At 54.2% G+C, this 24422-nt stretch overlaps 1 protein-coding gene across 4 annotated transcripts in view; it reads left to right on the top strand.

Moving 5' to 3' along the window:
- The window catches only part of DNMBP (dynamin binding protein), a 28232-nt gene that overhangs the window by 2485 nt on the left and 1325 nt on the right, over positions 1-24422 (top strand). For 2 of the 4 annotated variants that reach the window (XM_035311815.1, XM_035311814.1), the window contains exons 2-16: positions 2294-2472; positions 4772-4894; positions 5463-7373; positions 17988-18175; positions 18781-18880; positions 19555-19702; positions 20048-20065; positions 20671-20870; positions 21215-21345; positions 21592-21696; positions 21916-22044; positions 22471-22803; positions 23259-23441; positions 23519-23717; positions 23814-24268. In XM_035311815.1, coding sequence (XP_035167706.1) covers positions 2328-2472; positions 4772-4894; positions 5463-7373; positions 17988-18175; positions 18781-18880; positions 19555-19702; positions 20048-20065; positions 20671-20870; positions 21215-21345; positions 21592-21696; positions 21916-22044; positions 22471-22803; positions 23259-23441; positions 23519-23717; positions 23814-24268 — 4368 coding nt within the window. In that variant the 5' untranslated portion in view covers positions 2294-2327. Of the gene's footprint in view, positions 1-2268; positions 2473-4771; positions 4895-5462; positions 7374-9164; positions 10367-17987; positions 18176-18780; positions 18881-19554; positions 19703-20047; positions 20066-20670; positions 20871-21214; positions 21346-21591; positions 21697-21915; positions 22045-22470; positions 22804-23258; positions 23442-23518; positions 23718-23813; positions 24269-24422 lie in introns of those variants that run through there. The other 2 variants (XM_035311816.1, XM_035311817.1) reach the window with 2 other exon arrangements.

The following is a 24422-nucleotide window of genomic DNA, read 5'->3' as shown; positions in this document are numbered from 1 at the left end:
CAACCTCGGAGGAGAGTTTGTGTGCTCCTGGCTCTTACCCCTGGCACTGGCACCGAGCATCCCCCATGCTCGCTGACACTCGCATCCCTCAAAGCCGACTCATCTGCGCTGCGGCAGTAGGGCTGTAGCTGCTCCCTTCCCTTCGTCCAACAGTCAGTGACTCCTGCATCTTGGAAGTAAGTTGCTGGATTAGTGTCATTGTTAGATTGGCCTCTGTTTTCCGAGACACTCATCTCTGAGCTAAAGGAGAGTGTGCCCAGTTTCCCGGGGTCCTCCTGTTGTTAGTCTGCCATATCTGCAGTGCTTCTGAACTCTTCCACAGAGTTGTGTGTTTTGTCAGGGAATGGTCCCGCTTCTTGGTACTGCTGAGGGAACATGAGCTTGTTGGGATTTTTTGGGGGCTGTTTCAGAAGTTACTTAATGCTTCCTTGCCTCATGGGCTGGCTCTCGGGGATTGCTTTTCACGTCAATATGTTAGTAGCTGTGTTTTATTTTAAGTGCAGTTAATAGGTATGTGTCAGAACAATTGCAGTTGTGCCTGCCTCTCTCAATCTTCCGTCTCGTTTGAAACAGAGCGCTTTTAATAAATGAGTCCCCAGAGCTCCAGGTGAGTTAAGGAAGGGATGCTGCTGTTTTCCCAGGCAAGTAACCGAGTCCCAGGCAGTAGGAGGGCCATGTCCTCACAGTGACCACTGTAAAGGGTTTGGGTCTGCAGGGCCCATGCTGTGATCTTTGCATTCCTCAGACCACTCTTGCGTTATCCCTTTGACAGAGGAAATGCCAGAAATGTCACTATAATCCTGGAGAACCTACCCTGAAGCAGCAATTTCACCTGTCTATTTTTTTTTCATTGTCCAGTGCAGTTGTGAAGTTTGTAGATTCAGAATATGGCAAGTGCTTTTAGGACCCTGAGCTCAGCAGTTCCTTGTGCCACAGCCACCCCACCTCACACAGTGCAAGGCCGCTTTCTTGTCTACTATTTCCAAGCTAATTGAGGGCTCTTCCATCTTTTTCCCAGCTCCACATGGTCATGTTTTTATACTGTTGCTCTTTCTGCCTCAGTAGGTTCCTGCTATCCTCAACTGCAGCTCTTTGTGCTCCCGATTCACTCCAGTCCATTCATCTCTTTTTGGTGGCAAAGTGCTGTCGGCTGCTGGATATTGGGCTCTTTGTTTGCTCAGCCAGCACAATGCTGGTAACAAAGGGGCAGCCTGTGCCCCAAGGAGCTCACGTGCTAGGGGTAAGGCAGTGGAGAGCAATAGGGGTGAAGGCAGGAGCAGAGGTGCGGGTGGTGGGAGAGTGCTGGCCATGCTGGCGGCAGCTGGGGGCGGGCAGGGACGTGCCGAGGACGCTGCTGCAGCCGAGCACAAACCCGCTTTGTTCCCAGGAGGTGAGCCGGCCTGGATAAACAGAGCAGTCCCGTCAGCAGAAAGCATTTCCCTGTCCGGAGCCCCTGCTGGCGTTCTGGCTGGAAGTTTGCTGCACCTCAGTAGCAGGGCTGGTTTTCTCCTCTCTGTGTTAGCCTCCCCTGCTCCTGCCTCTCCAGGGCTCAGGTGGGACGTGCACAGCTTTCTGTTTGTGGCGTGTTGCTGTGTGTTGTCACCCTGCTTTTTCTGCTCCTAGCGAGAGATGTGGCTGCTCCATAGCCCTGCTGTGTGCATGGCCAGCTCTGCATGGTGCTGGGAGGGTGACTGCTCACTGTGCACGTTGACATCTTAGGGCTCCCGACAATCTTGAACAGAGGCACCTTTCAGTTCCTTTCCTGAGGAGTAAGGGAAGAGGGGACGGCCCAGTGAAGCTGCAGGGCTGCCACTGTCTCGGTGCAGTGTAGGGCCTTGCTGGGAGGGCTGCTTGGTGCAGGGCAAAGGCAATACAGAGAAGTGTCCTGGCTCGGCAGCCATGTGCGGTGGTGGCCACTGCCTGCCCGCAGAGGCCCCAGTGGGCTCCAGACCTGCCCTGGTGTCAGGGAAGCGTGGAGCTTCCTCCCCTCCTCTCGCTTCCTTCCTGACGGGAATTTGCTTCTAGATTTTCTTGCTGCCTCTCCCCCTGGTACAGCACAAACGTGACCCAGCAGAGGTAGCCAGAGAGGCCGGATAAGGCAGGCAGGACCACGGGAGCTGCACTGCTGGAGACCCCCCCTGCTTTGGCTGCATGGGGGAAGGGGCTCAGTGAGCTCAGAACAGGGCCCCCTCAGTGTCCCTGTCTCTTGCACTCAGGAAAGGTTTTCCTTTCTGACAATATTTGTGGTAATTTCAGGCTTTTCTTGCCACTAACGGACTTCTTCTTGTCTCAGCCTTAGGTGCTGATCTGCCTGCAGACCCCACGCGATGGAGGCTGGCTCTGTGGTGCGAGCGGTCTTTGATTTCTGTCCCAGCGTCTCTGAGGAGTTGCCCCTCTTTGTGGGAGATGTCATCGAGGTGCTGGCTGTGGTGGATGAGTTTTGGCTCCTCGGCAAAAAGGAAGGTGTCACAGGTAAGAGCTGGAGATGCCTGCCCCTGGGTCCGTAGGCTGCCGCCTGCCAGCTCAGCATCCACCGTGAGCACCTTCCCTGGCCAGCGCTCTGCTACTGGGGCATGCAGGACCAGAACTGTTGTACCAGATCTTTCACTGGGCTTCACCTGGGACTGAGGGTACAGGTTCCCTTCCAGCTGCATGTCAGATGTTCAGATAGCTTGCTTATTCTTTTGAGAGAGATGAGTGGTGTGTCACTTCTTGAGATGGGAGCTTTACAACACTAGGTGCTACATCCTCTGGAGGGACAGCCATTTCCTGGCTAGTTTATGCTGTGGCAGTGGAAGGGGAGAGAGGAAACAGATGCAGTGAGGGTGGAAGCGCCAAGTGACCTTGTCAGTTCAAGTCAGTGGGACACTCAGTGACAGAATCCATGTCCCCCCTGGAGGCCTGACTCAGCCCCGCTTCCTCCTTTCTGCTTTAAAATGCTTTCCTGCAGAAGCTGGGACCAATACCTGGGTGCCTGCAGTAGTGTGCAAGTCCGTTAAACTTTTGGAGGAGCGCGAGACACTTTTGGACCACCAAAATGCTCTTAGTTAAACACTTAGTCTCATCGTCCTGGTTTAAGCAACTCTTTCTCGTCTCTACTGACGTTGAGGTGTGTGAGCTCTCAGAGAGATGAAAACCAGGCCACTTCAAAGCAGAAGCCTGACTCTGCTCAGTGTGAAGGTAGGGCTGCACTTCCACGCCTGGCCGTGGAGATGGGACTGCTATTGCAGCTGCAGTCTGGGCTCTGCTACCAGCTGTGGGCTGTCAGGCGCCTGTCTCTGCTTAAAACAAAGATGGACAGGAGCAAAAGTGCAGAAGAGGGCTTTTCCCCTACGCTCCACATAGCTGATAAATGGCACTGAATGAGTGCATGTCTGATCCCAAGCCACTGGGCACAAATTACTTCTGCAGAAATCAGCAGCAGCTTCTTTACCACAGTTTTTTCTCTCAGTGTAACTGAAGTGCTTGTTCTCAAGAGCATGAAGCTGTGAAGGAACAATAAACAGATGTGTATCATAGCTCAAAGATAAAGAAACATGCCGAAGTCAAACTGAATGGTTTTTAATGACCTTTAACTCAAAACCAGCTTGCATTCCTGCTTTTCACTGCAACAGCTGTCGTAGTTTTCTGCCCAGTTTTCTAAGCTAAAGTTGCAGGGGATTGAAAAAGCACTTTTTAATAGAAGCTGTGTAGGTGCTGCAGCCTACCAATAATAATACTCCAGGGAATAATTAGTGTAGCTCCACGGCTTCCTTTCTAACAGTGTTAGGTTGTTTCCATGTACAGAGCAGGAAACTAAGACATGGAAAAAGAGGTGGAGTTGGTTAAAACTCTGAAGGAAGCCACTGAAACTAGAAGCCTGTGGTCTGTTGGTTTTACCTCAGGTTAATGACAGCAAATGTTACACTGCCTAATCCTGGTGGAAAGTGTCTGAGATAGGATGTCTCCAGGTTTTATTGGGGAACATGGAAACCACATTGAGTGGTTATCATGACTGAATGCTGGAAGTGCTACTAGCCCAGAGTCCATCATTTCTCCTTGCCATGAATTGTAAAAGACAGGAATGACATTTGTAGTGGGGTTTGCAGTGGGCTCTGCCATATCCAGTGCTCCTGGGACTGAAATCAGTAGCAGGGTGAAGTCCTGCAATGGCCAAGTGTACACAGCCCTGTCTGGCTGTGGCATGCTCAGAGTAACTGGGCATCCAGCAGTGGGTACCATGGTTAAAGAGCTGCACGAGGTGATAAAATGGGGAAGGTCACCAGAGCCTCAGCAGTGCTGAGACAGAGCCTCTGGCTTAAAGACGTGGCCTTCCCAAGTGCAGTGGCCTGAATTCTGTGCTGAGGCCGTGCTGGGGCCAGGCCTTACAGAGTGAGGAGCACAAAGTGCATGTGCCCAGTCAGACGTCTTGTGGTCCAGCACTAGTGGAACTCACAGTCCTCGTTGTGTCCTTGAGTTGGGATTCAGGCAATGAAAGTGGAGAAGACCTGGTATGTCTGTTCCCAGAAACTCTGCTGATGGTACTGGTTGCCTGGAGTGAACCGTGGGCACAACAATTTTTGTTCTCTGTTAGCTCCTAAGCATTTAAAACCTGAGGAATTCCTGACTCCCAAACCCATTCCTCTCCCACCACACTGTTGAGGCATCCTGGGTAGCTGGAGGCACAGTATTTTTCTTTAGCAAGAGGAATAGATCCCAGAGTCTGGAAGAAGTGTGGAGGGAGTTGTGGTGGGCTACAGAAAAGACTGCTGACAAATGCTTCTCATTTTAGGGCAGTTTCCTAGCAGCTTTGTGGAACCTGTGGATATTCCCCCTTTGAAGCAGGGAGAAAAACTGTTTGTTTGTACCAGTGACTTCACATCTCAAGAGCCAGGGAGCTTGTCATTGCAGAGAGGTAATCTCCATTCCCTTCCTTTGCTTTGCATCTCATAGTCCCCTGCTGTCCTACCAGAAGCATAGGGTGAGCCTTGTCACAGCATCCTGCCTACAGTGGCAGGGGAGAGAGGGGGGTTTTCTAATACCCCATGACATGGGTCTTGTCAAAACCTCTGTGTACCTTTGTGTCCCGGCCTCCCTCCAATACCAGTTTCTTACGATCTATTGTTACTCTTGAAACTCCAAATATTGGAGCTGTGTGATCACAGTAGGCTTACAGATGCCTTTTAACTGCCCTCCAATCCCCAAATGCTAGACTTTGGGGGAGGAAGTCAAAGCTTTGGTGCAACTTCATGGCATTGCAACTAGAAAGTCATGGAGCTATAACTGTGTAACTTAGCTATGTGTGTGTATGAGGCTGCCAGTGCTTCGTGCCTTACCTTCAGTCTGTGCTCTGGTACATCCCCAGAACACATTGCAAAGTGCCAGACCTTACCCACAGCCAAGAAGGACACGGGGAGGCAGGAAGAGGAGTTGAGAAGCAATCATGAGGGCAATTTTGAACTGGTGTGTCTCATTCCCTGCAGGAGACCTGGTGATCCTGGGTGGTTCCCTGGCCTCCAGCTGGCTCCAGGGCCGAAGCAGCTGGGGTTCCAAGGGCTTTTTCCCCTCATCATGCGTGCGGGAGCTGTGCCTTTCTACTCGGAGCCGTCAGCTGTCCCAGAGTGCTCTCCTGGAGGTGCCTGCCTACTCATTGGGCCAAGCCCGGGCCCTGATGGACCTGTCTGCTCAGCTGGAGGAGGAACTGGACTTCAGGGAAGGGGATGTAATCAATATTGTTGGCATCCCAGAGCCTGGCTGGTTTGAGGGGGAGCTCCGAGGACACAGGGGCATTTTCCCAGAGGGTTTTGTGGAGCTGCTCACTCCTCTGAGAGCATCAGGGACTTCAGAGGATCCAGAGCCCAGAGGGACTTGTGACACCAATGGGACAGTGGAGGTGCCCACCAAACAGGACAACAGCAGAGAGGATGGAGGGCAGGAGCCAGGGAGCACCTATGGTGTTGCCCTCTACCAGTTCCAAGCCCTGGAGTCCCAGGAACTGGATTTTGATGTGGGTGACAGGATTCGGATTGTAGGCATTCTGGAGGATGGCTGGCTAGAGGGGGAGCTGAGGGGGAAACGCGGCATCTTCCCTCACAGATTTGTGAGACTGGAAGCCTCCGACCCCTGCAGGGAAAAGGTGGGTGCTGGAGATCCCCAGGCTGGAGTAAGCTGTGAAGTGACCATCCTGCAAGACCCAGAGAGCACCTGCTCCAAAGCTCTCCCTTTGCCAGGGAAAGATGACAGGGACATGGAGGATGGCTCAGTTGCACACCCTGTGTCTGACACCATTACATCTCACATGGCGGAGGGGTCGGAGCGTCCTCTGGGCTCTGACTTTAGACAGTGTCAGGCCTTTCCTGACGCAGGACTCCAGGAACCACATTCCAAAGCCCCAGTAGACTCCCACCCCTCTGACTGCACAAAGACAGTCAATGGCCTTCATCCCTCTGCTCAGCTGCCCCCACAGCAGAGCCACAAACCAGACCAAGCAGGTGTACTGGAGCCTCAGGCCCTGCCTGAGCATGATGGAGACAGTCCCGCCATGCCCCAGCAGGCTCCCTGCTCCCTGCCAGACACTTGCAGAAGTCAGGTCATTTCTCCTCCTAACAGCTGGGCAGCATCAGAGCCGCAGGAGAACCAGAGCAGCACCCAGGACTTGGATGGTTGGGTGGACAGTCAACAGGAGAAGTCCAAATCTTATTCCTCCAGCTTGGGAGGTGCCCACATGGGCCCAGATACATGGTCTGGGACCTGGGGGGAATGTTCCCTGCTCACAGCACAGGACCTCGACTCCAAACTGACAGAGCAGCTGGCACAGTTTGAGAAGAGTCTGTCAAGTACTGGTGCTGAGCAGGACAAGGTCTCCCGGCACTTCTCTATCTTGGACTATAGCTCAGAGAAGGACATAGTTCGTGGGTCTCCTGAGCCTGCCTCCCACGCCAAGCAGCCAGAGAGGAGGAAAGCCCTGAGGCCACCCCCTCCTCGGCCCAGCACCCTCGCGACAGCCCCTGTGCCCTCGCAGCCCAGCCGCCTTCCCAAAGGCAGGTCTCTGTCGTTCTCGGTGAAGCCCTCCCGGCCCGCACCTCGGCCTCCGTCCAGCAGTCAGCGGAGGAGCCTGGCCCCTCCGCAGCTGCAGCCCAGCGCCCAGGAGCAGCGTGCAGAGGAGGGCCGCGATGACTTGATGCAGACAGGAGCAGCTTCCCCCTGCTCCATCCTGCTGACAAGGATCAGAGAAGTGGAGCGAGACCTGGAGGCTTACGGGAAGACCCGCACTGAGCTGAGCTTGATGCTGGAGGAGCAGCAGGATGAGCTGGTGAGAGCAGAGACCCTGGAAAACCTTGACTTCTGTGACTCCAACATCGAGAGCCTCAGCGTGGAGCTGCAGGAGCTGAGAGGTGAGTCTGTGGCAGCAGGGAGTAGGGGTGCTTTAGGAGGACAGTTGGCTCCTGCAGCATAAAGGCACTGCTGGAGCCAGTCTTTTAATCCATTTTTGTAATTCTTGATTTTGGTTGTTTTTGTAAACACTGTGGCACTACAAATTACAATGATTTTGCTTTACCCTTGGAAAAGAAGGCTGCCTGCTTTACATAGGCACATTTGGACTCTGAAAACCCAAAGGTACAATACAAAGATCAGTGCTGTTAACTCCGTTATACTTCATAATACGATAGATAAAGTGGAAACATGCATCTCCCACAGTCCCTTCCCCAGCTTCTCCCAGGAGCTCTTACAGTGCAGTTCTCTTACCAAAACTCATGATGTGCAGGAAATGTGGGCACTGCGTGCGGGAGGTGGAGTGAAATGTCAGCTCATGCCTTGGGATTACTCACTCTGATTTCAATGCCTCCAGCCTCCCACTACTTAATCAGTAGTGTGGGGCCCAGGCACTTTGCTGCGGGATCGTGTGTGATGCAGAGCACACGGGAGCGAAGGATGATGTCAGTGCGCTAGGGAGACAGGGTAACACGCAGCCTCCACACCGGTGGGGTGTGAGAGGGATGCTTAGAAGATTCGAGGCTTGGAGTTAGGAAGAGGCAAATCCGGGTGGATCTTTCTGGGACACGTCTCCTGCTGCCTCACTGCTTCCTGACAGAGGAAGGTCGTGCTGAATTTGTTGGTTACTGAAACTGAAAGTTTTAGGCAGGAACTCACGCACTGGCTTGAGACATCCTGCCCATCGAGTTATCCCCTTACTAGTCCCAGGGGATTTTTCAGCCTTTCAAGAAACCTGAAGCAGCTCTGGTCCTACAATATGTGTGTCCTACCTTGGGGCACAAAGTAAGGCTGGCATAGTCCTGGGAGAACCCAGCCCATCCATTTGTTCAAACGAAGAGCAGAAAGTATGTGTTCTTCTAAAATACGTGTTTAAAATGTGCAGGTTGCTTCTTCAGCATGTCTTGTGTGTATACTGAAGTTATGCTAATGACCAGACTTGGGCAGGATTAGTGCTTGCCCTCCTGCAGCTGGAGTAGGAGGGTATGTTGGTTTTAATTCTGCCTTCTGCCAGCTGGAAACATCAGTGGTGCATACAAAATGCTACAAGAACCTGAAGCATAGATGACCTCCATGGACTCTCCTGTCTGTTCAGGCCACATTGTGGTCATCTCTTGGTTTCTCATTGGTGCTTCTGTGTTTGAGGTATGGAAAACTGGGGATACGCTGAACCCTGTAGTGAGAGGTATTACTGGAGTGCATGTTTCTTTAGTCTCCTGGAAGCTCACGTTGTGTGTTGGCACATGGACGGCTGTGGGTGACCAGACTCCGTGACCCAGACAGTCCCTGCAGGCCCCTTCCTTGGCTCTGCCCTGGTGCTGCTCATCTCCTGCTGCTCCTCACCTGTGGGTGAGGGCTGGCAGAAGGATGGGGCTCAGCACAAAGGTGTGGAGCACAGCTCAGCCTCTGCTGGGCTGCGTCGCTCGGGCTCCGTGCTAGCTGCTGGAGCTGGCAGGAGTGTGGAGGCAGGGGAAGGAGATCTGGTGCTTGATACCTGGTCTGTGGCTTCCCATGGCACCTCTTTCCCTTCCCTGGGGATGTTGGTCTTAGGGCACGGCCTGGTGGTGCCCCACTGCGCTCCTTTTCCCAGCCCCGGGGAGGCTGCTGGCTGTGGCGAAGCCGTGGAGCCGGTTTGTGCAGTGAGAGCCTCCCCACGGCCTCCCTCCCTCTGGGCTGGTTACTGATTACCTTGGGCAGCAGGTGGAGGAGGCTGGGGCTCCGGCTGGGCACGGCCCCGGCATACTCCTGCGGGCTGGTTTCAGGAAGTGCTGCTTGCCTTTCGCCTGGGAAGAAAGCGCCGGAGCAGAGGGGAGAAACGGCGCCAGCCCCAGCCGGGGCTCGGGGAGCAGGAGGACGATGTGCACTTATCCCAGGACGAAATACGGCGGGGAGGATCCGAGGCTTCTCAGCTGGGAGTACGAGGACTGTTGTGCTGCGAGGAGAGAGGACGTCGCCGGGGTGGACGCGCTGCTCAGGGAGGCTCGCTGGAATGAGAGACCCAGGGCAAAGGGGCAGCACCCAGGCTGTGAGGGAGCAGACAGAGGCTGGGATGATTATAGGAGAGAGGAGGGCATCTCTGTGGACGAACAGAGCGTGAACGGAGACTGTGAAGGCTTCTGGAAGGGAGATGACGAGTACCTGGATTGCAGGAGAACAGACAGGGCTTGGAAAGGGACAAGCCAGGACACAGCAGATAGAAACTGTGGGGTGAACAAGAGGGAGGGCGTTCAGTACAGAGACTGCAACTCCGAGATGGGAGAAGGGCGGTACAGAGAGGACAGAGTACCAGGGAGGTACAGGGAGGGGGGAAGGCGGTGCAGGGAGGAGAGAGACCCTGCAGAGTCCAGGGAAGGGGGAAGGTGGTATAAGGAGGACAGAGATCCTAGGCAGTACAGTGAGGATGAAAGACGTTATGGGGAAAGGGAAAGGCAGCGTAAGCAGCACATGGGCTCTGGAGGGTACAGGGAGGAGGGAAGGCAATATGTGGATGCCAGGGACCAGGCAGCCCAAGAAGACTTTGAGCAGCACAGGCAGCCTAAAGGCCGTGTCATGCACCGCAGCGATCCAGCTGGAGGCTGGGAAGCTCCTGCGTTTGCAGCCTGGTCCTCAGGAGACAGCAGCACAAGCCTGGAGTCAGGCTCCTGCTACAGACAGTCAAGGACATGGGACATGGACTGCGATGGCTGTGGGGAGACAGAAGGAGCAGCCCTGGATGTTAGAGCAGGGCGCTCGAGGGTACGCACGGGCCGGCCAGACTGGAGCCACATCTGGGAGGCGGAGGCCGAGGAAGGCAACAGGACGGGCTCCTTGCTGCAGAGAAACAGTTTCTACAGGAGGACGGCTCCCAGCACCCTGCGGCACTCGGAGTTTGTACAAACCAGGAAGGAGAAGCGAGGTAGGCAGGGAAGTGCTTGGGAGTTGCCGGTGCGGTGGCCCGGGGCGTTCCTTCACCCTGCCCTAGCACCCAGTCCCACTGCTGACAGCACGGCCGTGACAGTCGGCTGCAAACAGCTTTGTGGGGTTTGCTCTCTTGTTGCAAGGTCATGAGTAGGTGTTGGGGCAGGGACAGCAAGGCTGGGTGGAGGGAGTGAAGGAGCCCACCATGGGCCTGACCTCCACGTCAGGTAATGGTGTCCGAGGACCTGTTGGCTGCTGTGCCCTTTCTGCATCCAGCTCAGGCACCTGTACGTGAACTCTCCTTGAGGGAAGGTGGAAGCGTGGAGCAAACAGCACGGTAGTGCAGCAGCCACCTAGGTGGCAGTGCTGGAGGCTGTGGCTGGCTATCAGCTTACAAAAAAAATCTGTTCTCTGGAGGTATTTGATTAAGCAGGCTCTGCAGGCTGCATTTCTGTGCTCTCGGCTGCCCTGGCAGGGTGGGACTTTGCTCGGTTGTGTCCCCGGGGCAAGGGAAGGGAGCGGTTTTGCAGTGCCAGGAGGTTCAAAGGGCAGCTAGGAGGGGCCAGGAGCACAGTGAGGAGGGAAGCAGCCTGCAAAGCCCTGGGAGGCTCAAAATGGGGCAGGGGCTGGCCTGTGGGAGCTGCACCTGGGGGAATAATGCAGTCAGCTCCCAGCTGGGCCTGGGGCAGCTGCACACCCTGCTCCACTGCTGGTCCCACAGCAGGACAGGTGCCTTCTAACAGTGTCTGTCTGTCCTGCAGCCTGTTTATGGCTGCAGGTCCCAGCTACGTTCCTCCTCAGCCCCACTGGAGCCCAGGGCTGCATCAGCAGCACGCCTGTAGCTGCACTGGCTCCATGTAAGACCTCACCAGCACCCGGGAGCCTTCCCAAAAGTCATCCCACAGTGCTTGGCAGCAGACACCCTCCTGTCCTGCTGCTAGGAAAGAGTCTGCTCTGCTTTTCCCTCTGTGTGTACCTCTAGGCGCCTTGTACAACAATCTGCTTCTCTCCTAGCCTCCTCCTCCTCTCCCCAGAGTAGCAGAATTCAGGACTTGGAAGCCCTGGTAGGGATGACACAGGGACATCTTTTCCACCAGCTGGGTTGTTACACTTCTCACAGATTTCTCTGTGGTGCAGCACAGTGACAGCTACTTGGTTAGAGCATCTCTTTGAGAGGAGGCTCAGATGTGTCTGCCTGATGCTCCAACAGAAGGAGACTCCTCCTGACATAGCGGTGCTGCTTACTCACCATCCCTCTTGAATGTTTTGCATGCTAATGTGTTGTATTTCAGCTTTCAACCCCCAACCTTTTTCTACCAAATTACAGCTTTTTAGTTGATGATATTTTTTTCTCAGACAGGTACTGTAATTACCAGCCTTCGGTTCTACCAGTAATTTTTCAGTCTTCGGGTCTTTGTAATTAATGGTCTTAAAATACCCATGGCACAGACTCACAGAAAGACCTGTCAGTGTTTATTCTTCCTGATCTTCACTTATTTTTCAGTTCTTACTCTTAAAATAGTGGACTTTAAAGCAACTGGAGACATCCTACGTGGATGTCAGCACCTTACTGCACTCCTGCTCCCTTGTCCCAGACCCCCACACAAACTTTTGCTGCACTCTGGGAACTTTTGCTGAGTTTTGGCTGACCTGAGCAGATTCACTAGTCCCCAGAACACAGCCCTGCGTGTGGCTGCATATCTTATCCCCCTTAATACATTAATGCATTTGTCTGTATTAAACCTACTTGGTTTGAGTAGTTCCATCTTGTTCAAAAATACCTTGGCTGAGTTAACAACTAATATGTGTAAATCTTATTTGCGATCCTACAAAATCAATGTTCAGTGATTTTCCATTTTCTTTGAAAATATTGTAAAGGATCAACTCTAAATTCATTTTGTGGAGAAAGTGATTAGAAATGCCCTCTTTTTCTAGATATTCTCCATTGGCAATGGGTTTTTGAGGAGCCAGTTAGCAAGGTCTTATCTCAGCTTTTTAGGGGGAAAGAAGCACAATGTTTATTGTATAATTTCACCTTTTCATCAATCTTATCAAGAACTTTACTTTCTCTGCTCACTACTGGGGTTAGGTCATTGAAAGGGTTTCTTTTGTCCTGGGTGGAAATAAAATTTGGATTATAAAGTAGCACTTTATTTCCTCATTTAAAAAACAAAACCTGAGTTCTTAATTCTTCCATCCAGGGATTTTTCTTGATGTCCTGCTTCTCTTCTAATTTTTCTGTACTTTAAAGTTCCCAATATCTATTGTAAGTTTTTCTATATTCATTCATTTGAATGTGTTTGTATTTGCTGCCTGTGCTGAAGTATGGGCCCAGGACAAATTTTCCATCGGTATTGTTCTCTTTCTTGATTGCATAACAGTGTTTGTTTGGATTATCTGCTTAAAACATCCTTTTAAAGAACTTCCAGTTTTCATTCTATTTTCTCTTGCTGTTTTTGCTCACAGTCGTTTTTTATTGATGTCCTGCCTCAGCGTTGGAGTCCATGGTAGCAGAGGGCAGCCAAGAGGCACGTAAGGGCAGGGAAGGCAGAGACAGCCAGGAGGGAGATGTCCCGGGAGGACCATGTGAACCCCTCCCTGTCCCAGGGCTTCTCACCTGTCTGCCTGTAAGCAAAGTTGTCAGCCCCCATCCTCCAAGGCTTGAGCGTGTGGTTTGATGAGTTTGCTCATCCTTAGGGTTTGGATTTTTCTCACTGCTCCTAAGCAGTCAGCTGCTTATATTCAGCCTGTTGCTTTTGGAGCAGTAGATATATTGTGTTGAGGACTTACTACCTGTGTCCAGAGTGAGAGTTTTCACCCCAGGCAGATCCTGATCCTGGCAGGGAGCTCAGTGTTTCGCTCGGATTAATTATTCCCCGCCCTAGTTTCATCCCCTCTCCTCTCTTGCTAGGCAGTAACCCCTCCCCTCCTGGCGTCCACATACCTCAAATATTTGCAGCTGGTTTGTTTTGTCCTGAGTCAGTGCCTGACTGTGCTGGGCCCTGAGCCTGGGGCTGGACTCTTGCGGACGGGTGCAGCTCCGCTCAGAGGCTGGCACTGAGAGAGCCTGCGCAGGGCTCGTTCTCGGTGCTGAGGCTCCTTGGGCTCAGCTTAGGAGGCACGGGCAGAGGCAGCAGGGTGCCCAGCCGCAGCCGTAGCTGCCGATGGACAGCACATCCCTCTCCGGACCGGGTTAGCAGCCTGGGCCCTCGGGGCTGCACCGCGGGAGCACGGGGTGACGGGGGATGCTGGCAGGTGAGCCCCAGTGAGGAGAGGCGGGGAGGCGATGCGGCCCTCTGGGAGAGCTGCCTGGCCTCTGCAGGATGGATGCAAATCCTGCTGGTTTGGTGCTCGTGGATTAACTCTGCTCACAAAGTGGGGCAGGGAGCTAAGCTCTTAGCTGTGCCTGTGCTCACGCCTGGAGCTCAGTTTTAAGAATTGGACGTTTTCTTGCAGTGGAAGAATGAAATCATCAATGAAAGTGGCATTTCTGAGACAAGCAGCCTGAGCTGTGTGATTGCAGTATTAAAACCATGGTCTCCACGGGAAGGGCGGAGGTGGGAATGTGCTCCACCTCGACACCTCGCTGCCTGTTTGCCAGCAGATGGGTTACACATTGCCCTTGGGCCTCCCGTGCATCAGGGTGTAGACCAGCAAGGCTCAGAAGCAGGAGCAACAGGGAGACTGCCGCAGGCTGCCAAAGCAACAAAGAGAGCTAGTGTGTCAGAAATACCCCAAAAGGGATAGAGAAAAAATGTTGTTAGGGATTTTCCTTTGGAGATACATATCACAGAGCTCATGCGAGAGCTGGAAGAGAACAAAATTGGAGTCTCTAAACGTTGTGATTGAGAACACTGTTTCTGGAGGAGTATTTCTGAATGCCCTTTTGGCATCTGTATTATGGGTAAACATGAATTTGTCACTGGACTGGAATTTGGTGGCTTCATTAGAAATACCAGTAGCATTCCCGCAGAGTAACGGAGACCAGTCCAGCTGTGGTGTGTGTCTTGGGGCCTCCAGAGTTGATGGCTTGGGTAGAGCAGTAACATTTAAATGGGGATTTGTTAAAAAAGTACTTATTAGATGACCAAAACCCACAGCTGTGAAAGAGGCTGAGTTTAGTTAAATGCTTAATAAGCCTCATTTAGGGAATTAGACATATACAAAAATGTAACAACAAGAAAATGATGGCAATCAAAAGAGAAGGTATAAAATACAAAAATAGGGGTTTTTAAATACAAATCCTATGAATTGCCTGTACCAATCAGGTGGGAGTGCCAAGTATTAAAAATGTATATATATATCTGTATTTTTTGAGCTCCGAGTGTTTGGAAAGAGGCAGGATGGCATTTTGAGTTCATGGCTGAAGGAGGATGCTGGGCTGGTGATAAATAGCAAGAGTCATAAGAGCCGTCCTCTGCAGCTGCCTTGTTTTTAAATAAATCTTGAAGTATTCAGAAAGGGCAAGAAGGCCAGAGGGGAATTAATTTGTTTGAGTATTCGGAAATCACAGGCACAATAATGGAAACACTGACACAGTTTAAGTGGGTGGAACTGGCAGACAGCATCGCGCCAGGTCAGGCAAGCTGCACTAATGACCATTATGGGCTTAAAATGTGTGCAGAAAAGGTTTTAATTTTACTTCCCCGGACAGGCATTTGAGACTTGCAGAGAAAAGCTGTTGTGGAGCTGGAAATCTCAGGAGTCTCAGCCAAAGCCTTGCCTCAGGGTGCCTGATCGAGGTTTTTGTGATTGGGGTTTACTCGCTGGAGTGTGGGGAGCTGCAGTGGTGCTGGGGATCCCCGGCTCCGCTCCGGTGGTCTGGAGCCAGCCCCATGGTGTGGGTGCAGAGGGCACATTGCCCTGCTTGGGGCAGGGCTGTGCAAGGCAGGGCTGGCAGAAGAGGCGCCAGCTGCTCCTGGAAGCCTCCCATTGCTCTCCAGCATGGAGCTGTTGGAAATGCCAGGAGCCAAGGATCTGAGGACCTGGTTTGCCCAAACAAAAGCTTCCTTGCAGTCAGACTTATTCCTGCAGCCACCAGATAGCTACAGCTGAATGAGGGAGCACAGCAGGACTGTTAGGCAATGTGGTAAAGTCCGAGATTTCCTGTGCAAAGTTCAGCCAAGGTGGTTGTGGCATTTATCCACTTTGCATGTGGATAAATGCAAAATGCAAATCTTTGGCCATTGTAAATTTAATCTTTCCCTTTTGATCTTTGATCAAATTAATCTTTCCCAGGAGTTGGATTTGGTGATCCTCGTGGGTCCCTTCCAGCTCGGGATATTCATGGGTCATTTCTGGCTGTTGTTGAATACAGGCTTATTTTCAAGACTTCCCGGGGCCACCCCATGCTTTGTCAGCTCATTCAGTACGGCGGTATCAGCTCACACGCCCACCTTGCCTTGGTTTCACTCACCTGCTTACATTTCAATTAACACCTTCGTGCTTCTTCCATGTTGCCCTGCCACTTGAGTTTGCTTTCCTGGAAAACAAATGACTTTCCCTTAGGAAAAATAAAATCCCTCATCCCTCTTTAAAATAATTCATTTATTGTTTCTGTTTCTCTGCTGTTTGCGAGCTATGAGCTGCAGAGAGCTGCTGGCCATGTTTTCTGAGTGTTTCTTTGTCCTTTTTTTGTCTGGTGTTGGGTTCAGACTTCGAGCACCGTGGCCCTGCAGGACACCTTTTTGGTGTGTTTGCAGAGGGCCTTGCAGGGTAGGGCCTGGTCTGTAACTGAGGCTTTCCAGATGCTGTACAAATGCAAACAGTGAGTAAATGTAAAACCCGGCGTCTGCTCCCCGTCCCTCCTCACAGATTCCTGTTGTGTTTGATAAAGCTGGCTGGGGAAGCCAGCTTTAGGTGTTTTGATTTCCCATCCCGCATTCACACCACTGCTGGATATGATGGTTACCCCGTGGTGCCAGGCAGCCCCAGCACCTGGCTGTGGGGAGCAAGGGGGTCTGCAGGGGCTGTGCGGTGGGTGCCGGGCCCCCGGATAATGCAGAGCCTCCTGGGGCTGGGGCTGGTGTCAGCGCTGTTTTCCCCCCACTCTCGGCATGTTGTTGCCTGAGGCTTGCAACCAGAGAGTTCAGGGAGGTGGGGATCTGGACGTGCCTGTCCTGCTAAAGTACTTGTACAAATATCAGAGCTGGGGGCCTGTCCACAGCTCTGATAAAATCCCGGTGAAATGCAGCAGCTGGCGATGTGTGGGAGACAGCTGGAGTCGAGGAGCATTTGTCAAACCAGCTAATTGCCGAAAACCACTGATCTGAGGCAGGCTGGGGTGTGCTGCAAGGGGCTGCGAGCCCCGTGGGTGCCAGTTCTGCAAAGCAGCAATGGAGAGATGAGTTTCTGGGCCAGACCCTGGCTGGGAGGGCTCTCTGGCTGAGTTTGGGGCGTGCTTTTGCTGTGTTTCTGGCCGGGGGGGCACACGGTGGAACAGCAGGCAGGTGGGTACCGAGTTGCTGGGGCCCAGGAATCCGCTGGGATAAAATGTCTGAACCTGAATGAAAATGGGAGGGGGGTGGGCTGGCGGGGGAGCCGCAGGTGGGACCGAAAACCAGGAGGAAAACCAGCATCCTGTGCCTGGGCTAGGGAAGAGGAGGAGGGTGGCGAGCCCCTAGATGTGGGGCTCCCCGTGTCGCACGCCAGCGGTTTGCCAGGTGGGGAGACTGTAAGGGGACGGTGGGCCTGGGCATGGGGCACATCCCCGGGCTGTGCTGGGGCACCAGGCCCTCCCTGGCCTGGTACCCACCCGTGTCATTGTGGGGTGCGTGTGGCTGCCCATGCAGCCCACACTGTCCCCCCACTGCCTGCAGCTTTGCCAGGGCTCGGACTCAGTGCAGGCCGTGGGTCCTGGCCACCTCGGTCACACCCCAGCAAGGCTTTCCTGGCCATGCACGAGTGCTTCTCGTCACGGTCCAGCTCCAGGCTTTGCCGCCGGCAGCCCCATTGTGGGTGCCTGGAGGCCTTTTCGGCTATTCAGATGGAAATGTCCCGGAGCTGGAGAATGGAGACCCTGTTCCCAGCCCCAGGGGAGGGGTCGGCCGCCATCGCCACGCTGCCATAGCCAGGCCCCAGCTGGCCGCCGGTCGGCAGCTCCTCTGCTAGGGCAAGAGGGCGAGGAGGAGAGCAGGGCTCAGCCCCACCGAGAGTTTTCTGGGGCAGCAGAGTTGGGGGCAGAGGTAGGAGAGGGGTGTGCATCGGGATATCAGGGCCTGGCTGGCATCACAGGCCTGGAGCAGGTTTGTGTGGCTTGGTGTCTGCTGGCCCCCATGCCAGGAGCAGCAGGGAAGTGGCCAGTGAATATTTGGATTACCTCAACTGAAATTTTGGTGGCAGGAGGCCACCCTGGTGCCCTGTACTCTGCGAGCTGTCCCTGTGCTGCTGCACTCAGCAGTGGGTCCCCAGTACAGCGGTACTGGTACTGTGAGGGCTGGTGGTAGAGGCAGGCTGTGGGAGCAGCCGGGGGCATCCTGCTGGCCCTGCTCTAACCATCGTGTTTGGCAGTCTCATAGGTTGTGGGCGCAGTTCAGCTGCTGCTTGTCTCCTGGCCTTGCCTAGCAAGGGTCAGGCCAGGCATCACTGGAGGATACTGATCGTGCTTGTCTGTCTTGCAGAGATGACCCTCCTGTCCTCCCAGACACCATCCCTTGAGACGTCCTCAGCTGCCACCGAGAGCCCGGAGCACAGGATGCTGGAGAAGAGGTCCAAGGTTATTGAGGAACTGCTCCAGACAGAGAGGGACTACATCCGAGACCTGGAAATGTGCGTGGAGAGAATCATGGTGCCCCTGCAGCAGGCACAGGTAGGAGTGTGGGGGCAGGCTACAGTGTGGCACTGATGAGGTGGGGTGAGGATACTGAGTCTGCTTTTTTTCTTGGAGCAGCAAAGGAACCCACATGGGAAATTCAGATATGCTGGGGGCAGCAGCATGATTCATGCTGCTCCTTGTGCTCATAGAAATATCCCATTTGGTTTGGTATCCTGCTGAGCTCTCACTGTTGCTGAGGGCAAGAAACCTAGCAGCAAGTACCACAGATTAATTTCCTGGGTGGAGTGGGGGGAACAGTTCTCTTCATTTGTATTGTAGGTTAAATCCATTGTCATGAGAAAGAAAATACGGGGTCTTGGCATCGTGACAGAATTGGTGGGAAGAGAGGGAGAATGTCAGGTGAACAAAGGCAGGGATGAAATTGCTGGGAAAGAGGCGTGGTAGTACACATAAGGAGGGAGAATTTCAATGCACAGGGAGGACGAGGGAGTAAGTACAGTCACTGTGGTGGGAGCAGGTCAAGCTGGGTGGCTGATGGGGAGCTGAGGGCTGGTGGGTTGCAGGAGGGCAAGGGGAGGCTGGTGTGTCTGGCTGGGACATGTTCTCCCATCTAGGACATCTCTCTTTCCATTCCCCAGATACAGAATGTAGACTTTGAGGGTCTTTTTGGAAACATCCAAGTGGTGATAAGCTTCTCTAAGCAGCTGCTGTCCACCTTGGAGGCTTCAGATGCCATTGGTATGAACACTGCTGTTGCTTTTTCTCAGACGGCTGGGATGTGGTTTGCTAGCAGAGTGGCAGAACACAGCAGTTTAAATCCTGGGAGTTATCTCCCCACTGGTCCCTGTAGCTGCTCATCAATCCACTGGTGAAGCCATGAAGACCTGTGTTGCCCCGTGGGTCACTCCTGGCTCTCGCTGTCTCCTTACCCAAAGAGCCCCACTCCTCACACCTGCACAGCCAACTCAGGCCCTGGGCAGCCCGTGCCTTTGTTCCCCATGTGTCTTTCCACTCCCACTGCCACTGACTTGTCACCCCCTGGAAAGCTGGATCAGTTGAGGTCCCTCTGTCGTTCCTGGGGTCCCTCTCGGGCTTTTCAGCTAGGTAAACAGCCCCCTCAGAGCTTGAGTGAACATGTCCTGGTGAGTTACCACGACATGCCCTTGGTGCACAGCTTCCCATTTCTGCCCCAGTTGCCCACACCACCCGGTCTGTAGTGACAGTGAAGCATGCAGGATGTGTGGGCATGCTGAGGGTGACAAGGAGGCATCCTCGGTGCTCCCGTAACAATGTCCTCTCAAGCTGTGTGTGTGGAAGGGGGCACAGAGTGTCTCACCATGAATGCAGCGTGGTTTTTGAAGGCAAGGGGGGCCTGGAGAGATACTGACATCCCACTTTGCTGCTGTGTGCAGGGCCGGTGTTCCTGGCACAGCGTGCAGAGCTGGAGAGCGTCTACAGGGTGTATTGCCAGAACCATGACGAGGCCATTGCACTGCTGGAAACTTACGAGAAGGATGAGAAGATCCAGAAACTACTCGTGGACCTGCTGGATAGCCTCAGGTTGGAGCCTCTTGGGGTGGTGGCCATCAGGCTTGGGGTAGGGGGTTCACTCCCCAGTGTCCCTGCTCCTCTGCCCCAATGCACAGGGGCTGGGACACCTGTAGGGCCACCAAAGTAGGAAGAAGGCAGCATGCCCTGGGTTTAAGGTTCTTATTCCCCAAGCCCTGTACCACCATGGCTGGTGAAGAAATGAGCCACTTTGCCTGCCTCAGCAGCTGCCATGGAACAGAGCTGCCATGGCAGCATCACTGTCACTGCGGGAGGGTGCTGGCTGCGGGAGTGCACGCCTGCTGCACCGTTAACCTGTTGCTTTTCTTTGCTTTTTGGCACTCTGTGGGCCGGCAGGAGCCTGTACAGTGAGTGGTAAGTGTCTCCTTCCTTAGTCCCCACTTGTCCGTCTGTCTTGGCCTAGCTGCTCCCTCATGACTCACCTCCCGCCACCGGATGGGTGCATGTCTGGGGGCCCTGCCTGCGGCATGGTCGCAGCAGTGGCAATGGGTGGGCTGTACAGGCAGGTGGTGAGGCGAGGGGAGGTCTTGGGCTGAAAACAGGTTTGGGGAGCCATCAAGCCCCAGGGAAGCAGGAGAGCCCCATGCTACAGTCCTGAGCACAGTCTGCCATTCTTGCACTGCAGGCCAGATCCGGTGGTTGGGTGGTGGGGTGGAGTCTGAGGCAGGTGGAGCTCTGGTACATTTCAGGCTGTCCTTGTGTGGGGTCCCACAGTGGGTCTGGTGATGGAGAGGATCCTGGCTGGGAAGAGTCACCTGGTTTGAGTGAGATCTGGAAACCTGGGGCTGATCTGAAATCAGTGGGGGTTCGGGAGCGCAGTGGGTTTGGAGGTGAGGGTGGCCTGACTTAGGAAGTACAGTGGATTTGAAGGTGTTGCTGTTCTGGGTCTGGTTGAGGTCAGTTCAAGGGGGCAGAGCTGGACTGAAACCTGTTGCATCTTCTTTGTCCCAACTTCCCAGGGGCTGCACAAACTACATTAACCTGGGCTCCTTCCTCATCAAGCCAGTGCAAAGGGTGATGCGGTACCCGCTGCTGCTGATGGAGCTGCTGAGCGCCACCCCTGAGTCTCACCCTGACAAGGCTCCGCTCACAGCTGCTCTCCTTGCAGTCAAAGAAATCAACGTCAACATCAACGAGTACAAGCGTCGGAAGGACCTGGGTGAGTAGCTGGGTGGAGCTGGGGTACAAGGGGCAGGAGTGGGTGAATTGAAGTTGGAGTCTGTCAACTACACAGTCCTAGAAGGAATCTGACCTCAGTAAACTGCCCTCACAGCAGTGCCATAAAAGAGTTGCTTTTAAAAGTCTAAGCATGAGATACAGTACACAAAGGATAATGTAGTACACATCTGACATGAGCTATTTCTTATGATACAGTGATATGAAATGTATGCAGTTGCTGAATAAATAGCCATGAAATGAAAACAAGAATGATGAGATGAGAATATATATTTAATGTTAACATTATGCTGATAAGGGTTCTGATTTCTACTTCAATCTCTTTAGTGCTGAAGTACCGGAAAGGGGATGAAGATAGCCTCATGGAAAAGATCTCCAAGCTCAACTTCCACTCTATCATCAAGAAATCCAACCGTGTGAGCAGCCACCTCAAGCATCTCACGGGCTTTGCACCCCAGGTAATGTGCATCACCTGCCAGGTACACTTACACCCTATGGTGCCTGAGGAGATGGTGATACCTGCTGACTCCCTACATCCCTTCCCCAGGGAGTAGTTCTCATCCAGGCCAGCAGGGCAGAGTGAGCTTAGGGTCTGAACCACCCATCTCTGCTCCCTGGCTTGTGGGCAGTAGGCCCAACATCTCCCACTCTGGGAGGTGCCGGACTGCTGCGTTGCCTCCCTTGAGAGCCCTTTTCTCTCACAGCTGAAGGATGAAGCCTTTGAGGAGACAGAGAAAAATTTTCGGATGCAAGAGAGGCTAATCAAGTCCTTCATCAGGGACCTTTCACTCTACCTGCAGCACGTCCGGGTGAGTCTGGGTGTGATGCCTGTGGGGCTTGCCACGTGCTGCCCCTCCTGCCTGCGTGGTGCATACCTGCAGTGCCACTTGGCAATGCTTCTGCCCTTAGCCCTGCCTGGGGGTTGGCCTCTGGGGGTCTGGGCTGCCCCAGGAGCATGAACCTGCCCTGGGAGCCCTGTTCCCCTGAGTGGCAAGTGTGGCTGTGCTGACTGCATGTCCCTGGTGCAGGAGTCAGCCTGCATGAAGGCACTGGCAGCAGTCAGCATGTGGGACCTGTGCACAGAGAAAGGCAGTGGGGACTTGGACCAGTTCCAGAAAGTGAACCGGCTCATCAGCGACCAACTCTTCTCCAACTTTGTGAGTGAGCCTATGTCCTCGTGTGCTGCAGGCACCCCTCTAGGGTTCTTCCACCCATGGGTGGCTGCACGGGTAATGCAGCCCAAAATAGGTGTGAGCACCCCCGTTCAGCTCTTGCCTCCTGAGAGCTTTGATGGCTGTGGGTTGAGGTTGTGCCTTGACAATGCCTGTTAGGTACACATTTTTTCAGCCCTGCCAGAAGCGTAACATCCTTCCTCTAGCATTTTCCATGCTGGCACATTTATGTAGGATTATTGTGTAATACGTGTTGGAAGGGACCTCTGGAACTCTGGTAGGGTGCCATTGGGAAGGTGGACCCTGTGCTGTCCTGGGGAGGTTGTGTACCAGAGGGTGAGGTGCTGGTGTTCGAGGCATGTCAGGAGAGAGCACCTCATCTCACATGCTCCCTGCATCTCTGCCCACCAGAAAGAGCGGACAGAGCGGCTGGTGAGCTCGCCGCTAAACCAGCTGCTGAGCATGTTTGCGGGGCCTCACAAGCTGGTGCAGAAACGCTTCGACAAGCTCCTCGACTTCCACAACTGCACAGAGCGAGCGGAAAAGCTGAAGGACAAGCGAACGCTGGAGGAGCTGCAGTCGGCCCGCAACAACTATGAGGCCCTTAACGCCCAGCTGCTGGATGAGCTGCCCAAGTTCCTGTGCTTCGCCAAGGAGCTGTTTGCCAGCTGTGTGCGGGGCTATGCAGAGGCACACTGTGACTTCGTGCGCCTGGCCCTGGAGGAGCTGAGACCACTGCTGTCGGTGGGTTCCTGGAGCACAGACAGTGCTCCAGGCTCAGTGCAGCACTAATCTCTGCACAGGGCTTGTCCCCGAGCTCTCCCTCACTGCAGGAGGAAGCAGCTGCTGCTGTTTCAGTCCCTAAGTGCGTCAGGGAGGGCTCCCATGGGGGGGGTCCTGTCAGGGCAGGGATTGCCTGATTGAGATGCAGTTTTGTGGGGTGATGGGGGAAGTGGGACTTATGCTCTGGCTGCTCCTGAAGCAGTGACAAGACAGCATTTGCCTGGGAGAATCTCAGTCTGTGAGCCTGGGGATCCCGCAGAGCTGTGTCCAGACAGCGCTGCAGGTCTGGGCCTGATCCAAGTCACAGGAAGGGCTCAGAGACCCTTTTGGCCTGGGAGTTGGCATGATCTCTCCTGTAGCTTTTGGCTGCTTTCGGCAGTAGCTTCCATCTAACTGGGACCTTGCTCTGGTTTCAGTTGCTGAAGGTGTCCGGCCGGGAGGGGAACCTCATTGCCGTCTTCCAGGAGGAGCACAGTCGGGTCCTCCAGCAGCTCCAGGCCTTCACCTTCTTCCCAGAGTCCCAGGCAGCTCCCAAGAAGCCTTTTGAGAGGAAGACCATGGAGCGTCAGTCTGCCCGGCGGCAGCCACTCGGTGCCTTGGTGAGTCCCCTCTGCCCTGTGTCAGGGCTCACCGGGGAGCCTGGGACACTATTCATGCCTGCCTTGTTCCTCTGCAGCCCAGCTACCTCCTGCAGTCAGACGACATCCGAGCTGCCCTCCTGGCCCGGTATTCCCCTGACAGTCTCTTCCAGGCAGAGCGCAATTTCAATGCTGCCCAAGACCTGGATGTCTCGCTGCTGGAAGGAGACATCGTGGGGGTCATCAAGAAGAAGGACCCCATGGGCAGCCAGAATCGCTGGCTCATAGACAATGGGGGTAGGTGGCTGCTCCTGCCCTCGGTGCCTGCCGTGACTCCCTTCCTCTGGTCCCCCAGGTCCCTGATCTGAGCTCCTTTCCTCTCCCTCTCTGCAGTGACCAAGGGCTTTGTGTACAGCTCCTTTCTGAAGCCCTACAACCCGCGCCGCAGCCAGTCGGATGTCTCCGTGGGCAGCCACTCTTCCAACGAGTCCGAGCACAGCAGCTCCTCCCCGCACAGCAGCACCACACTGACCTTCAGCCCCAGCGGGGCAGCCGTGGCCTTCACTCAGAAACCCCTGCAGGACTCTGCCTCCCCAGGAGACACACACCAATCCCCACAGTCCCCTTCACAGACGGACTCCCCCTCTGTGCCCCAGCTCAGCTCTGGTGACAGGACGGAGAGGCTGGAGGCTGGAGTGGTGACATCTCCACGCCGCTACGGCCGCCCAGAGCCAGGCTACAGCCCCGGCCCTCGCAATGGGCACCCCGCCAAAGCGCGGCTCAGGCCTGTGTCCTCAGTGGAGGACAGAGACTCCGGGCTGGAGAGCAGTGAGTCAGAGGGCAACCAGGTGAGCTCTCAGCTGCCCAGGGGGCTTTGGGGTGCCGAGGGCTGACCCTCCCCTTGCTTGAGTGGAGGCTGAATTGTCCTGACCATGATGAGGGAGAGGAGTGAGGTGGAGGTTGCTCTGTCCCAAGGGGCTGAGGAGGAGATGTGCAGAGCCA

This window comes from Oxyura jamaicensis (assembly GCF_011077185.1).
Source record: "Oxyura jamaicensis isolate SHBP4307 breed ruddy duck chromosome 6 unlocalized genomic scaffold, BPBGC_Ojam_1.0 oxy6_random_OJ55, whole genome shotgun sequence".
Taxonomy (NCBI): domain Eukaryota; kingdom Metazoa; phylum Chordata; class Aves; order Anseriformes; family Anatidae; genus Oxyura; species Oxyura jamaicensis.
The sequence above is the reverse complement of the archived record's forward strand: the minus strand, read 5'-3'. Positions and strand labels throughout refer to the sequence as shown.